The following is a 16137-nucleotide window of genomic DNA, read 5'->3' on the forward strand; positions in this document are numbered from 1 at the left end:
CTCTTACGGGTGCTGAGAAGTCCTTTGAGTTAAGCAGTAGTCCAGTGATCCAGCAGGTAAGAAGACTCAGATCCATAAATGGGAACTTCAGACAGGCAGGTAAACTATGAGGATTCCTCAGAGAGTGAAGCTGACTGAAGAGCTTAGTCCAGAGGCTTCAGGAAGCAATGTTACAGACTGGCTGCAGACAGGATTCAGAAGCACTGAACTAACAGCTGAGGCTGCTTAAGTGCAAATGGCAGAAAAACAGGGTGGAGACATAGAGGCTGAAGACTCCATTACAACTGAGGGCAAAATGGATGCACAAAACAGAAAGCAAGATGGCTGCAGGGAAAAAACAAGATCTAAGCACAACATAAAAAAACCATGATAGAAAGTCTCAGAACCTCACACCTCGGCTCCATGACAGCCTGCATCCAATCCGTAGCCTGGGCTCAAGTTCACACCAGGGTGTTGCAAACCTATATTCTCGCACAGTGGGGACGGATCCCTTGACTCCCTAAACAGGAAGATCATGATCCCTCATTATGTGAAGACATCCCTGTCATGGTGGCTCAGCCCAAGAAACCTAAGAAGAGGGGTTCCATGGACTCAGTTCCCTCTGATAACAGTCACAGTAAACGCCAGCAAGACTGGATAGGGAGCCGTCGTCGCCCAGACCCCCTTCCAAGGGGTCTGGACAGAAGAGACAAGCAGACAACCATCCAACTTCCACGAAATTAAAGGCAGTGGAGGAGGCACTCAAAATATCGGCTTCAATCATTGCGGGCATACACGTAAAGGTCTATTCAGACAATATGACTACCGTAGCTCACCTTTCCCATCTAGGGAGTACAAGGTACGAGAATCTAAAAGGTATCTCCTCAAGAATATTCTTCTGGGCAGAAAGACATCTTCGTTCCTTATCAGGTCTGCACATAAAAGGCTCAGACAACATCCAGGCCGATTTTCTGAGCAGAAGGAATATCCATCCGGGGAATAGGAACTGAACTCAGACATTTTCCACATGCTGATCAGATGGGTCATCTGGAGGTAGACCTTTTTGCAAGACGCCAAAATGCCAAGGCAGAAAAATACTTCTCCCTACATCCAGATGACGTATGCTTGGGGATAGATGCATTCGCTCACCCATGGCGTTTCCATCTAGCTTTTGCCTTTCCCCCCACATTCCATTGCTACTCGAGACCTTACAGAAAGTAAGGACCGAGGAGGTCAAGATAATCTTGATGGCTCCACTTTGGCCAAAAAGGAGCTGGTTCTGTGCACTGAACAGTCTTAAGCATAGAAGGACTCCTCATTCTGCCAGCAATCAAAAACCTTCTCCATCAGGGTCCAATACTCCATCCAGATCCAGAGAACCTCCATCTAGCAGCCTGGCTTCTGAGTTCACAATCCTGAAAGCCAAATGTCTCAGACCGAGTAATTCATACCTTACAAAGAAGTAGGAAACAAATAACAAACTCCATATACAGCAAAATATGGAAGACTTTCCTAAAATGGTATAAACCAAATACGCCAGATCTTCGGCATCCTGACATGACATGACCCAGATCTTGGATTTCCTACAAGAGGGGCTGGAAAAAGGCCTTAAACTCAGCACCCTCAAGGTACAGATCGCGCCGCTAAGTGCCTATTTTGACCAAAGCCTGGCCGAACATCGATGGGTAAAAAGGTTCATGACAGCAGCTGCTCATCTTCGTCCCAGATTAATCAACCACGTTCCCTCCTGGGATCTTAATATCGTCCTTAAAGGTCTGACACTACTACCGTTTGAACCTTTGGCCTCAATAGAGCTGGAGAAGTTAGCTTGGAAAACAACTTTTTTAGTAGCGATTACCACGGCCAGGAGAGTGGGAGAAATCCAGGCTTTCTTAGTGAATGACCCTTATTTGAGAATTCTGGATGATGGGATTATTCTACAACTAGACCCATCTTTCTTACCAAAAGTGGTCTCAGACTTTCATAGATCACAGGAGATAATCCTGCTCTCCTTCTGTCAGAACCCGAAGAAGAATTCCATTCTTTGGACTTAAGGCGGGTCGTTCTTCACTACCTCCAAAAAACAGAGGCCTGGAGGAAGGATCAGAACCTCTTTATTCAGCCATCTGGTCAGAACAGAGGAAATAAAGTCTCGAAGTGTACCATTGCTAGTTGGATCAAGAAAGCAATTGTAGAATCATATCAGATCCAAAATCTCACTACCAGAGAAGCTGAAAGCACAGTTTACTAGAGCCATGTCCGTCTCCTGGGCAGAGAAGGCTAACGCTTCCCTCGAGCAGATATGTAGAGCAGCTACCTTGTCCTCGTTCCATACTTTCACCAAGCATTACAAACTTAATTTAATGTCCATTAAAGACTTGGCCTTTGAGCGGAAAGTGCTTCAGGCCATTGTCCATTCCTAAACATGAGTGTTTGGTACTCCTCCTTTGATGCTGTCCTGGGGGGTTATTGGAGAAAATAGAATTAGACTTACCGGTAATTCGGTTTCTAATAACCCTCCACGACAACACGGATAATTCCCGTCCCTGGCTTGGTTAGCCAAAAAAACATTTAATTTGAATAAGAATAAATATAATTTGAAGCATTCATTCTTGTGTGGTCCTTTATAAAAACACTGGAGGGAGGGTGAGGGAGGGGCTATATGACCTCTTTGTGTTTCCTGTCCCTATTAGGGTGGGGTGACATCCTCCTATGGTGTTGTCGTGGAGGGTTATCGGAAACCGAATTACCGGTAAGTCTAATTCTATTTTCGTATGCCATTTTCAACCAAAACTGATATAAAAAGGAGTAAAAATTTCTTATTTTTGACCCTCCGACTGTAAAAAGAAACATATGCAAAGATGGGCTAAATCTGCAGTGTGAACAGAGACTGATAATTTTGTTTGTACAAACTGGGTAAAACTGTAGTAAACTATCTTTGTGTACCTTGCACTTTTTTACCTGCACTGGTACACTGTAGCAAACTACCATGCCAAGAGGGAGGTTGTTTTGTTTTTTATAGGGAACCTATCATTAGGAAATTAGACCCCTAACTAAAGGCATGTGTGTAAAGGCCATCTAATGCTTTTTAAATACTACAAGCAATGGATCGATTTAATGAGGTCCACTAATTGGACAACACCTTCTCGGTTTGAGTTTGCCCCGTTAAAATAAAAACCTGCATACTCTCCACCCGTGCTGGCGCCATTCCAGCGGTGTCGGCACTTGCTCTCCCGAGGCCCATGTGAGGTTGTTACGTCACATGAGCCCTGCACCCAATCTGTGCTGGCGTCACTGTCCTCGCCTTTGGACGTATTGAACATCAACAGGAAGTCAAAGAACAGCCGCAGCCCTGACATTCTGTTGATGTTCAATACGTACAACAGTGAAGCCGGCGCTGATTGGGCGCACGGCTGATGTGATGTAACAACCTCAAACAAGTGCCAATACCGCTGGAACTTTGCCTGCGCGGGAGGTGAATATAGGTGTTTTTATTTTAATGGGGCAAACACTCAGATTGAGGAACGTGATGTCCGAGTAGTGGAAACCCTATTCATTTGGAAATTGTAGAGAAATCCAGCCTTGAAGTTTTAATTGCAAGTGCAGTGGATGAACAATGCACTTCAATCCTCTCTTCCTTTTCTCTGTCCTCCCCTGCCTTGCATAGTCTTTACTCAGGGCTTTCTCCCCAAAGGAGGGTTGTGCATGCTCAGATCGATAGTCCAGCTCTTGCAACATCATCAGGAGCTTACTGCACATGCGTAAGACAACCCCGAGTAAGGCAACGCCTGCACAGGCAGAATAGGTAGGTCACTGAGAGAAGTGACCTGTCTGTCAGGGTCCAGGGGCAGTAGATCTGGTAGTGCAAAGTCCGCGCCCTTCACTTGCAATTAAAACTTCAAGGCTGGATCTCTTTACAACTTCCAAACGAAATACTACAAGCAAAGATATGGATTTAGTGAGCATTAAAGGGCATTTACACACATGCGTTTAGTCAGGGGTAGAATATCCTGATGACAGGTTGCCTCTAACCCCTCAAGGGCTTGCCCATTTTTTGTCCTTAAAACAAAGCAAATATAATGTTTACAATTGGGTCCAGAAATATTTGGCCAGTGACCGAATCTTCATGATTTGGCCTCTTCATGCCAATTTTTTTTTTCTTTCATTTTAATAGTTTTAAAATGAAACAACTGAGATAAAGTGTAGACTTTCAGGTTTAATTAAAGAGGTTGAACAAAAATATCCTGTGAAACGTTTTGGAATTGCAACTGTTTTTCTACGAAGCAAATTTAACTTTACCATAAATAAAATGTTTATTTTTAATACTTTGTAGAGAATCCTTTGCAGGCAATAACTGCCTGAAGTCTGGAAGCCATGGACATCACCAAACGTTGGGTTTCCTCCTTTGTGATAGTTTGCCAGGCGTTTATTGCAGTGACTTCAGAGCATGCTTGTTTGTGGGTCTTTATGCCTCAAGTTTTCTCTTGTGCATGTGAAATACATGCTTGATGGGGTTGAGATCTGGTGATTGACTAAGCCATTGCAGAATATTCCACGTATTTGCCTTAAATTCCAGGGTTGCTTTTGCAGTATGTTTTGGGTCATTGTCCATCTGTACTGTGAAGCGCCGTCTAATCAACCTTGCTGCATTTGGTTAAATCGGAGCAGAAAGTATGGCCCTGTACACTTCAGAATTCATCTGGCTGCTTCTGTCTTCAGTCACATAATGAATAAGCACTAGTGACCCAGTGTCATTGGAAGCCACATGCATATCCATGTCATCACACTGCCTCCATCATGTTTTACAAAGGATCTGGTGTGTTTTGGATCATGAGCCATTCCAAGCCTTCTCCATACTTTTCATCTTACCATCATTGCTACATTTAACAATGTGCCCGCTAATAAAGAAACTTAATATTCACTGCTCCCCACACCCATAGTCTCGGGCGTGGGGAGCAGTGAATATTCCGGCAGCTGACCTCGGCTTATGGGAGTGCATGGCAGTGGCAGTGATATCATGCTCTGCTTACATGCTGAAATCAGCTGCTGCCATCAGAACCGAACATAGCGCTGCAAGGGAGATGAGGAAAAATGAGTATATATTTTTTTTTTTGTGTGTGCGGCGTGAGGGTGGGGCCATGTATACCAGGATGGGGATGGGATGGAGGCCATGTATACCAGGATGGGGATGGGATGGAGACCATGTATACCAGGATGGGGATGGGATGGAGACCATGTATACCAGGATGGGGATGGGATGGAGACCATGTATACCAGGATGGGGATGGGATGGAGACCATGTATACCAGGATGGGGATGGGATGGAGACCATGTATACCAGGATGGGGATGGGATGGAGACCATGTATACCAGGATGGGGATGGGATGGAGGCCATGTATACCAGGATGGGGATGGGATGGAGACCATGTATACCAGGATGGGGATGGGATGGAGGCCATGTATACCAGGATGGGGATGGGATGGAGACCATGTATACCAGGATGGGGATGGGATGAAGGCCATGTATACCAGGATGGGGATGGGATGGAGGCTACGTATACCAGGATGGCCATGGGATGGAGGCCACGTATGCCAGGATGGCCATGGGATGGAGGCCATATATATTCCAGGATGGGGAATATTACCCCTATAAAAGTGTCAGCAGCAGACTCCCCTCATCCCCTTCCATAACAGTGCATCATGACCACATTCTTTGCTTCAATTATTTTTTTTGTTATTTTCCTCCTCTAAAACCCAGGTGTGTCTTATGGTCTGATGTGTCTTTTAGTCTGAAAAGTACGGTACTTCTTCACTTGGGTGGATGTTGTGAAGGGGTTTTTTCTTCATCATGGAAAGGATTCTGTAATCATCCATCACTGTTGTCTTCTGTGGACATCCTGGCCCTTTTGAGTTTCCAATCTCACCAGTACTTTTTTTTGGCGGAATGTAGCATACTGTTTTGGCCGCTCCTAACAGTTTTGCTATCTCTGATGATTACTTTTTTTTCAGCCTAATGATGGTCTGTTTCTCCTCCATTGAGAGCTCCTTTTTTTTTTTCTTCCATCATTACATTTCAGGAGCCATTTATATATTTTTATTCCTTTCATCAATGCAGCAGTACTACAGCTTATTTTCTGCTGGCTGAGTTGTATTTGTCAGCGGCATCATTTTGTGGTCCATACAACCTATTACCCAGTAAAGCTGTGTACCATGCAAACATGACTTGCCTTTGTTATGGTGCACAAAGGGACGTGCACATGACAAATATGTATGTCATATAGATTTAAGGGGTTAATGAATGGAAAATCATAGTTTACAGCTATATGCTAAATCTCATAGGAATAAATATTGTAAAGTGTAATTGAGGACTCTCTCTTATGAATGTCTTATTTTATTAATTCCAGTGTTCTAGTCTAATCTGATCAAGATAAATGGCAGGCAGCCTTTCCCGCCCATTCCTATTGCGTTCATTATAACTGGTGATAAAATGAGTGTGATGAAGCCTGGCTAAATTAATTGCCTGATTAAATAAGTCTTTCTCCCAGTGTTTGTTTCATCATGATATATCAATCTCGCTGATGAGGAAATGCCATTTATCTTATCCTAAGCAGATGCAAATATTAGAGAACCGTTGTAGCCCCAACAATATTTGTGATAAATGCAATGTATTGTGCACATCTGTACTTTGAGCTACACATTGATACATACACACACATAAATAACACTTCTCATGCAAGGTACCAAGTAGATAATGTACTCAAGATTTTTGGTGCATCATAAAAAAAATGGTGTAGTTAGATCAGGTTTTTAAGTGACTATCTACACTTCACCCCTTAGGATTGCATTTCCTGCATGCTTCAGATCCCTTATCTGCTTTGCTGTGTAAACTGGGTCAGAGGCAGCAAGGTCATGACAGACTGTCATCATAAACCTCATGTGGCCAAGTGTTTCACAGTCTGTGATTGTAATGAAACTTTCTTTCCTCTAAACGTAGAGGATGCCTCTTGTCCCCATCACAGGCATAGGTGTAAGACCATTAGACAGATCTGTATACTGTCCATTCACGTTTGTACATTGTAATTGGCCCTAAGCCTTTGCTTTTCCACACTCTATAACCCCAAGTTTGCTAACCTGTCCTGCAGGTCACCCGTTCCCTTTTCGCTCTACTAGAGCAGTGGCAGAGATGTCCTCCTTATATACTAGAGCCCACTTCTTGCAGCACTTTCTATGCAGATGATGAGGACAGGAAAAGAGTGTCCCCAATATGTCCGCCCCATTAAAGTTTGCTACAGCTTGCGCATGTATATTATTCATAATCCTATTTTGCCTTCTTGATTTAGGTTTATGTTTTCTTGGCTTTTAGTTGCCCTAACACTTTTTTTTAATGCACATGTATGATGTATTAATATTGAGAGGTACGCAAAATATATATTCAGAGCCCTGACCAACATCAGTGCGAGAAATCAGATAGCCACAATAATATTATCCTCCTAATACATTTACTACACCGGGCTGTAAATCCTCTTTTTCAGAGAAAGAAACTGATGATTGATTTGCCCTTCAGGTAAAAGCTGTTCAACAAGCCGTCCCAGGGAAGTGGTATGGAGAAGATTGTAGAACGCACTGACACCTTGTACACCGAGGCTCAGACTAATGAAGAGCAGACCGGACAAATCAAGTTGTGGGGAGCGATTTCCCTGCAGCCTTGATCCACGGTGTCTGGAGTTATGAGAATCGGCACATTTTCATTTTTTGTGCTATTAATACGTGGCCTGTGCACAAATCTTTATGGACTGATATGATATAATAACCCTTATGTAGCGCAAATATTTTTATGTTCAAATATTATGGTCTTCAAAAATTACATTTGTTTTATTTTTCTTAAATGACTGCTCATAAATATTCATTAGGCATTTACTCCTGCCCAGCTTTTTTGGAATACTTTATGGTGCGTTTAAAACGGTGCAGAAAAGCTGGAGACTTTACTTATGGATTTTTTTCAGGTAAAATTCGCAACTGAAGAAACAACCACTTATCCCATACGTCACTGCAAAGTGACAATTCTGTAGTATGTATGAGCTACGTCCTATCTATTAGGAGCACAATCGCATCCTGCTGATCCAGGGTTAATTTTGAAGCTGAGATCAGAGTGGCCACTGTATGCTTGACTCGACCTGAGATACCAGTAGTTAAAGGGAAGGCTGCATGTGTCTGCAGTAGTGATGAGTGAGCGTGGGTGCTCGCCGAGTATTTTGGCGTGCTCTGCATTTCTTTTAATGTCGCCGCGCCTGCACGTGTCACGGCTGTTTGTCAGCTGTCACACATGTAGAGATAGTCAGTCTGTCTGTCTCTCGCTCATTACTAGTCTGCAGCTGTCACTACCGATTCTCATTTTAGCCCATGATATCTCTGGCTGGGTCGTGACTGTGTGATTTGGAATAAAATAAGTGTGATGCATACCAGTAAAATAACAAAAAAAAGTCTCTAAGATGACTTTAAAACAAGCTTCCTGTAGGCTTATAACCTCTCTAAAGTATCTCCGCAATGTTTTCAGATACTCACAGGCTCATTTGTTACATCTTTTGATGACAGACTGCTTTGAAAGTTCAATAAAAATGCATGTAAAAAAAAATGCAATGAAAAAAATGCAAGTAACATAATTTATATTGTAGGTGCAGATATGCTGCAGAAAATGTGCAACATTAAAATCTCATTAAATACTAGTCTGGAAATCAACATTTCCTCATCAATAAGAGGATAATGTTACTAGTCTTATTTTTCCATTTAGAAACTGGAAAACAGGTTGGAAGTGTATTCTAGTGTCTACCATGACAAGTTGTCACGCAGCATATGCTGGACTAATGTGTTTCAGAAAGCGCAAGGGAAAAAAACAAAACACATTTTTATGGGGATTAAATCAAATAAATTAAATGTCATTCTAACCCTATATTTTCTTTGACTCTCATTGATACACTCAGTGGCCTTATGTGAAGACACGGGGGTCTCCCGTGGGCAGAATGTTATTCAGACAACACAGGGTGAGGATAAAACAGTGTGAACAATTTATTGAACCACCAAACAAACAACTATATAGAACAGTCCCAGCAAAATACCCAATATGGTGTAAAATTACAGAGTCTCACCCTTCCGCTGACTCTCCAGAATTAAAGCAGCAGCGACTCCAAGGGCTTTCAGGGCCGACTACTCCACCCAGTGGCACCCCACTTTTGGAGGGGCACCCACAAGGAGAAGGTAACGACAAGCTTAGGAAGCCGACAGTCCATTGAGGTACATGGCCAGGAGACCAAAGGGTCCCAACCTGGCTTCTCCGAACATATCCATGGTTTCCAGGTGACCGGAGGGTCCCAACCTGGCTACCCCAAACATCTCCATGGGGCCAGGTGACCGGAGGGTCACAATCCTGGCTTCTCCAAACCTCTCCATAGTGTCAGTGATGATCAATGGAGCTGATCTGTATTAATCCAACCAGGGCCGTGGTCCCTTAAGCTGGCATTCTGTAGAATCAAAATCTGTGTCCCTCTTGATGGAGCTATGGTGTCCTATAGAGCTGTCACGTAGAGTGTTCCTGGCTGCAGTTTTGTAAAAGACTTGATACAGAGGCATATTCCCCTTTTTGTAGTTTACAACTGTCGTTTAAGACATTATTCCACTGGTCGGGGGAGGTGAATAAGTTTATTTCTCATTGTTTGAGCATTTAATCGATCTGCATAGTTTGTCCTCCACAGTTTTGCGAGTCAACAAGCCACAGGGCCACACAATGGTTAATCAGCATATTTAGCAAACATCCATTGTTCAAAGACCCTGCGTCCCTGTCTTGCAAAGCTAGCAGACAATAAGTTGCAGTAAATATCAACTCGAGTGTCAATATCCAGGCTTATACAAATAATATTCTGGGCTTCTTGACCAACCAAAGAAAAACACATGAATTCAAAAGTCAACATAAAGATAATAGCGTATTTCTTCTGGCTTACTGAATTTACGTCTGTTGTGTCGTCACACCTTACATTTAGGATACAACTTTCCTCCGCTACATAGAAGGATTTCCAGTATGTTCTGGGATGTTTAGATTTAACTGTATATTTAAAACTACATTATTGGGTTTTTAGGAAAGTTCATGCTAATACTCACTGTGCTGTGTTGCCAGAAATAGTAGAAAATCCAATCCAAAACATTTTGCTGCAGCTTCCCTTAACAAGCCATGTTCTGTTAACTGTCATGTACATAATTCTAATTTCTTACTCATTTCAATTTCAGCCTTAATTCAGCTTCTGGCCGCTGCAGAGACTGGGCGAGATGTTGTGTATTTCACATTTGGTGACAAGGAGTTAATGCATGAGGTTTACAGAATGCACGACTACCTTGTTGAGAAGGATAAAACTGTTGGTGAGTACTTTACATATTGATTTCCACAAATCGCACATTTCTAATCTGGTGATCAGATGTAGTCCCTGTATAGATGGTAGTAATGTGCTGCACATCAATCCTGGTGAACGTGGGAGCAGAATGATTTCTTTGCTCCTCCCTTTCCTTGCGTGTGACTGGGATGCAACAACTATTGTCATAGTTTGTTAAAAGCATGTGATCCTGCTAGTGCAGGAGACATGTCTTGTTGCTGGCCACTCCTGCACCCTGCCTGTATATTCAGGTGTTAGACAGCGGTTGATCTACACTCGAACCTAAATAGGAAATGTCTCGATGCATGTGCAGACTTTACTAGGAGCTGTTGGAACGACCTACTAAAATCCAACAGTGGATCCCCTGATTGGCAGAAACCTTGCCCATAGGATCACATTTATTGCCTTGCAATACACAAACATTTGGCTTTAAAAGTAGAGGTGTAAATCAATGTTTGCTTCGATCTGTAGTGTTAGTTTTGCTTTAACTATACTGGTATTTATATTTTGCATTTTTGTTTTTTTTCAGGTGACATCTACAAGCTGCTGCTTAGGTATTATGGCGAAGTATGCAAAAATTGTTCTACGCCAAGACCAGAGACAAAGTTGTATTCGTTCATTTGCAACAAATGTTAACCGAGACCTGGTGCAAAGGACTCTTATGGCAAAAGTCATTGCTTTGCTCTCTTCCACTTTATTAACCTGTTTGAACTGCTGGGTGTAATATACGGACTAGTATAACCAGTGTATATAACAGTGCAATTTAGTCTTCTGTGCTTTTCAAACGAGATCCTCTTAGGGCTGTGTTTCTATTACGATTTTAAGACGTGTTATGCTTGATTGGAAGATTTTTTTCCATTGATTTTTCTTATTTCAAATTTCATAATTATTTTTAGATTCTTATAAGGGACAATACATAACTGTGCTGTGCCAACCACTGAATGTCCATATTATATGTGGTTGTAGAAACTGACACTGCTTCATCCATTTGATACGACCACAATGGGGCAAGTTCTAAATTCACTAGTCCTGAAGACAGATTAAGATAGTTGAAATTTTTTTTTTTAATCACTCCCTGAACTATTGGTGGCTCCTGATATCACTGGAGTGGTAACTTGCCAGTAGTGCCTGCGGACTCCTCTCCTTCCTTGTGAACGATCATTTGGATAAACTAGTGCATCACTACAGTGCACATGGCTTAGCTCTCAAGTGCAAGTGTTAACACCATTCACTTGGGAAGTAAACTATGGTTGGACTTGCACATGCTGTTGAGTTTTATGAAAACGGAATATTTACACTTGATTCCAAGTAATCAGTACGGATAATTAATAAAATATAAGAATGCAAGTTATTTTGTGTTTATTTGTAGTGGGATTATCTGAACGTTTGTCATCCATACGTATGCTCTAATGTGAGGGACTGCAGCATGAGTACAACTGGATATTTTGGACAACAGAATACGTTGACATGCCAGACCACATGGCAAAGGACTCGAGGCATTTCATTGGGTCCAAACCTGGAGTAGGCAGTTCTAATGGAATATTCCGTAAAGTTTTGAGCACCTATTTATGAGAAGATATATAAGAGCTTAAATGATCCATGTACAATTTGATCCCATTTGGGATAAATAGGTGATCTGTAAATCATGCTATATAAACATTTTGTCTTGCCCACGAAAAATTACCCAGCCAGCTATCTCCCTTCTATCTACAGGTACATCTTACTAAATTAGAATATGATCAAAAAGTTAATTTATTTCCGTTTTTCCATACAAAAAGTGAAACTCTATTATATAGTCATTACAAACGGTGATCTATTTCAAGTGTTTATTTATGTTAATATTGATGATTATGGCTTACAGCCAATGAAAACACAAAAGTCATTATCTCAGTAAATTAAAATTATTAACAAAAAACACAAAGGCTTCGTAAGTGTTTAAAAAGGTTCCCTAGTCTTTCAGTAGGCTCCACAATCATGGGGAAGACTGCTGAATTGACAGATGCCCAGAAGGCAGTCATTGACTGACTCCACAAAGTCCCAGAGTTCCAATCTTCATTTGGAAATCAAGGTCCCAGAGTCTGGAGGAAGAGTGGAGAGGCACACAATCCAAGCTGCTTGAGGTCTAGTGTGAAGTTTTCACAATCAGTGATGGTTTGGGGAGCCATGTCATCTGCTGGTGTAGGTCCACTGTGTTTTATCAAAAACAAAGTCAGCGCAGCGGTCTACCAGGAAATTTTAGAGCACTTCATGCTTCCCTCTGTCGACAAGCTTTTTGGAGTTGGAAATTTCCTTCTCCAGCAGGACTTGGCACCTGTCCACACTGCCAAAAGTACCAATACCTGGTTTAAAAACAACAGTATCACTGTGCTTGATTGGCCAGCAAACTCGCCTGACCTTAACCCCATAGAGAATCTATTATAGAGAATCTATGGGGTATTGTCAAGAGGAAGATGAGACCCAAGACCCAACAATGCAGACGAGCTGAAGGCTGCTATCAAAGCAACCTGGGCTTCCATAACACCTCAAAAAACCAAGCAATGTGAACTGAGGTCTAAGATGGTACACCTGCTAGAAATAGGAGCATGTTCACACTAGCAAAAAGAAGCAAAACCTACAAAAGACAAAAAATATATCTCCTACCCTACCATCATTATATTTAAATGTAAAGCAAAGTTGCATATTAAATATAGGGTACTTAGTGAACTATTTTTGATCAAAAAAAGTATACATCCCAATTTAGGGTCACCTTGTCGCTGGTGGGACGGCTTGTATACTTTTTTTTGATCAAAAATAGTTCACTAAGTACCCTATATTTAATATGCAACTTTGCTTTACATTTATATATAATGATGGTAGGGTATGAGATATATTTTTTGTCTTTTGTAGGTTTTGCTTCCATAACACCTCAGCAGTGCCACAGGCTGATCACCTCCATGCCATGCCGCATTGATGCTGTAATTGATGCAAAAGGAGCCCCGACCAAGTACTGAGTGCATTTACTGAACATACATTTCAGTAGGCCAACATTTTGGATTTTAAAAACATTTTTCAAGTTGTTATAAAGTATTCTAATTTACTGAGATAATGACTTATGTGTTTTCATTGGTTGTAAGCCATAATCATTAACATTAACAGAAATAAACACTTGAAATAGATCCCTCTGTAATGATTCTATATAATATGAGTTTCACTTGTATTGAAGAACTGAAATAAATTAACTTTTTATTAAGTGAAAAATCCATCAGCAGTAGCAGAAGAAACTCCTTGTGGATTACAGATACTGGGGGCAGTTCTTTTTCACCCTATGCTTCTGCTCTCTTGTCTGTCAACCTGAATGCAAGCATGACAAACGCCAGGCTTTTCAATTCAGGGCAGTCAAGTTTTTTTTTGACAATGGTAGGAGCAATGCATGCAGGGAAGTGAAGGACAGCAAATCCTTGACATTTGCTCAAACCTCCTTGACCCCGTCACTGAACATATCTGACCGACCCTCCACTGCCTGTCCTAAGCCAGTGGCCCCCGCCCCTTGACTATCCGCTACTCCCAGAGACATAAAGATACGGGAGAAATGGACACGATATTGAGTAGTACTCACCAGGCTGCGAAGGAGCTGTGATCCCACCAACCTTAACTCCTGAATCCACACGCCTGTCTGCACCGTCTGACACTCCCATTTCTTTCTGATGAACCGTCCATTGACTGGGAAACAAAGGGTGGAGGTAGAAAGGTCCCAGTTATCTGGGCCCTAGAAGGCTGCGCCACATTGGAGAAAACTGTCAAGAATGAGGAGGAGGTTGGACCAGCAGGCTGTGGATGGGCCGGTGACCAAGCTGAAATCAACCCACTGTCTGTCTGTTTCATGAGCAGCCTGGGACATCTGCATCGTACTAATGGAACATGGGGGGAGCAGGATAGGGGAGGATGTGCCAGTGCGCCGCACCTGTGCTGGGGACTCCTCCCCCAGAAACAGGCCACCGTCCCACTTAAGGCCTGGGATATCCTGACGTTGTCAGGGGAAGCAGAAGCTGGCTGCCAGACAGGTACAATCACCATGAATGCCTGCTGTGATGTCACTGGAGTCAGATGTACTGGGACATGCAGGCCCAGTCTCTGGCTGAGGCTTACAAACCGCCACAGGACTCAGCCGCGCGTGTGGATTCCTCCCTGGTCGAGGTTTACGCTGTCCCCGGCCTGGAGGGTCCTCTGCACCGACGCGGAGTCCGGGGAGCCATATCAGGTGAACGCATCGTCGGAGGCCGCGACCCGTGAGGACTCTGCTTGAGCAGTGATGACATCACCGCCGTCCCTGCTCCCCCACCAACGATGCTGGACACCTGTGCTTCCAACCAGTCTGTGGGATGTGCGTTGGCTGCTGCCCACAAACACTCCAGCAGCTGCTTTACGGTCGCCGTTGTGATGTAATCTCCAGGGGTCAGAGAGCTAACTGTAAATTGTCCTTAGTGCGGGATAATGTAGAACCTCACCCACTCTTTACGCCATATAAACTCTTTGAAATATGATCCATCCCACCGCCTGTTAATAACTCCACCTCCCTCCAACCCATCGTCATGCTGGCCTCCGCCCACGCCAGGGCCGGAGCCCCTGCCTTTCCTGATGAGCATGTATGGTTCTGCAGCCACATCGGTAGTCCATGGCCACCAGACAGGAGCCCTGCGGACCTCCTCCTACATGCCAGCATCTCCTCCTCTTTTGATTAGCACAATGTCACTTGTGCAGGGTGACGCATACATTACAGGCTGCAAATTAAAGGAAGAGCAATCTACACCGCTCAAAACAATAAAGGGAACACTTAAACAACAGAATATAACGCCAAGTAAATCAAACTTCTGTGAAATCAAACTGTCCACTTAGGAAGCAACACTGATTGACCATCAATTTCACATGCTGTTGTGCAAATGGAATAGACAATAGATGGAAATTATTGGCAAATATCAAGACACACTCTATAAAGGAGTGGTTCTGCAGGTGGGGACCACAGACCACATCTCAGTACCAATGCTTTCTGGCTGATGTTTTGGTCACTTTTGAATGTTGGTTGTGCTTTCACACTAGTGGTAGCATGAGACGGACTCTACAACCCACAGAAGTTGCTCAGGTAGTGCAGCTCATCCATGATGGCACATCAATTCAAGCTTCTGCCTTTGTGCAAGGAGGAACAGGAGGAGCACTGCCAGAGCCCTGCAAAATGACCTCCAACAGGCCACGAATGTGCATGTGTCTGCACAAACGGTTAGAAACCGACTCCATGAGGGTGGTATGAGGGCCCGACGTCCACAGATAGGGGTTGTGCTCACAGCCCAACACCATGCAGGGCGCTTGGCATTTGCCACAGAACACCAGGATTGGCAAAGTCGCCACTGGCGCCCTGTGCTCTTCACAGATGAAAGCAGGTTCACACTGAGCACATGTGACAGACATGACAGAGTCTGGAGATGCCGTGGAGAGCGATCTGCTGCCTGTAACATCCTTCAGCTTGACCGGTTTGGCAGTGGGTTAGTAATGGTGTGGGGTGTCATTTCTTCTCCCTGTGCTCGCCAGCGGTAGCCTGACTGCCATTAAATACCGAGATGAGATCCTCAGACCCCTTGTGAGACCATATGCTGGTGCGGTTGGCCCTGGGTTCCTCCTAATGCAGGACAATGCCAGACCTCATGTGGCTGGAGTGTGTCAGCAGTTCCTGCAAGATGAAGGCATTGAAGCAATGGACTGGCCCGCCCGTTC

At 43.4% G+C, this 16137-nt stretch overlaps 1 protein-coding gene across 4 annotated transcripts in view; it reads left to right on the plus strand.

Annotated features, from left to right (window-relative positions):
• Positions 1-11746, plus strand: part of LOC141273703 (poly(ADP-ribose) glycohydrolase-like) — a 133438-nt gene extending 121692 nt beyond the window's left edge. For all 4 annotated transcript variants that reach the window (XM_073685958.1, XM_073685960.1, XM_073685961.1 and 1 more), the window contains 2 exons: positions 10256-10384; positions 10925-11746. In XM_073685958.1, the coding sequence (XP_073542059.1) occupies positions 10256-10384; positions 10925-11031 (236 nt within the window). In that variant the 3' untranslated portion in view covers positions 11032-11746. The remainder of the gene's footprint in view (positions 1-10255; positions 10385-10924) is intronic.
• Positions 11747-16137: the final 4391 nt, after the last annotated feature.

Source organism: Phyllobates terribilis, unplaced genomic scaffold, assembly GCF_046119375.1.
Source record: "Phyllobates terribilis strain yellow unplaced genomic scaffold, ASM4611937v1 Scaffold_5__5_contigs__length_657084704, whole genome shotgun sequence".
Taxonomy (NCBI): Eukaryota; Metazoa; Chordata; class Amphibia; order Anura; family Dendrobatidae; genus Phyllobates; species Phyllobates terribilis.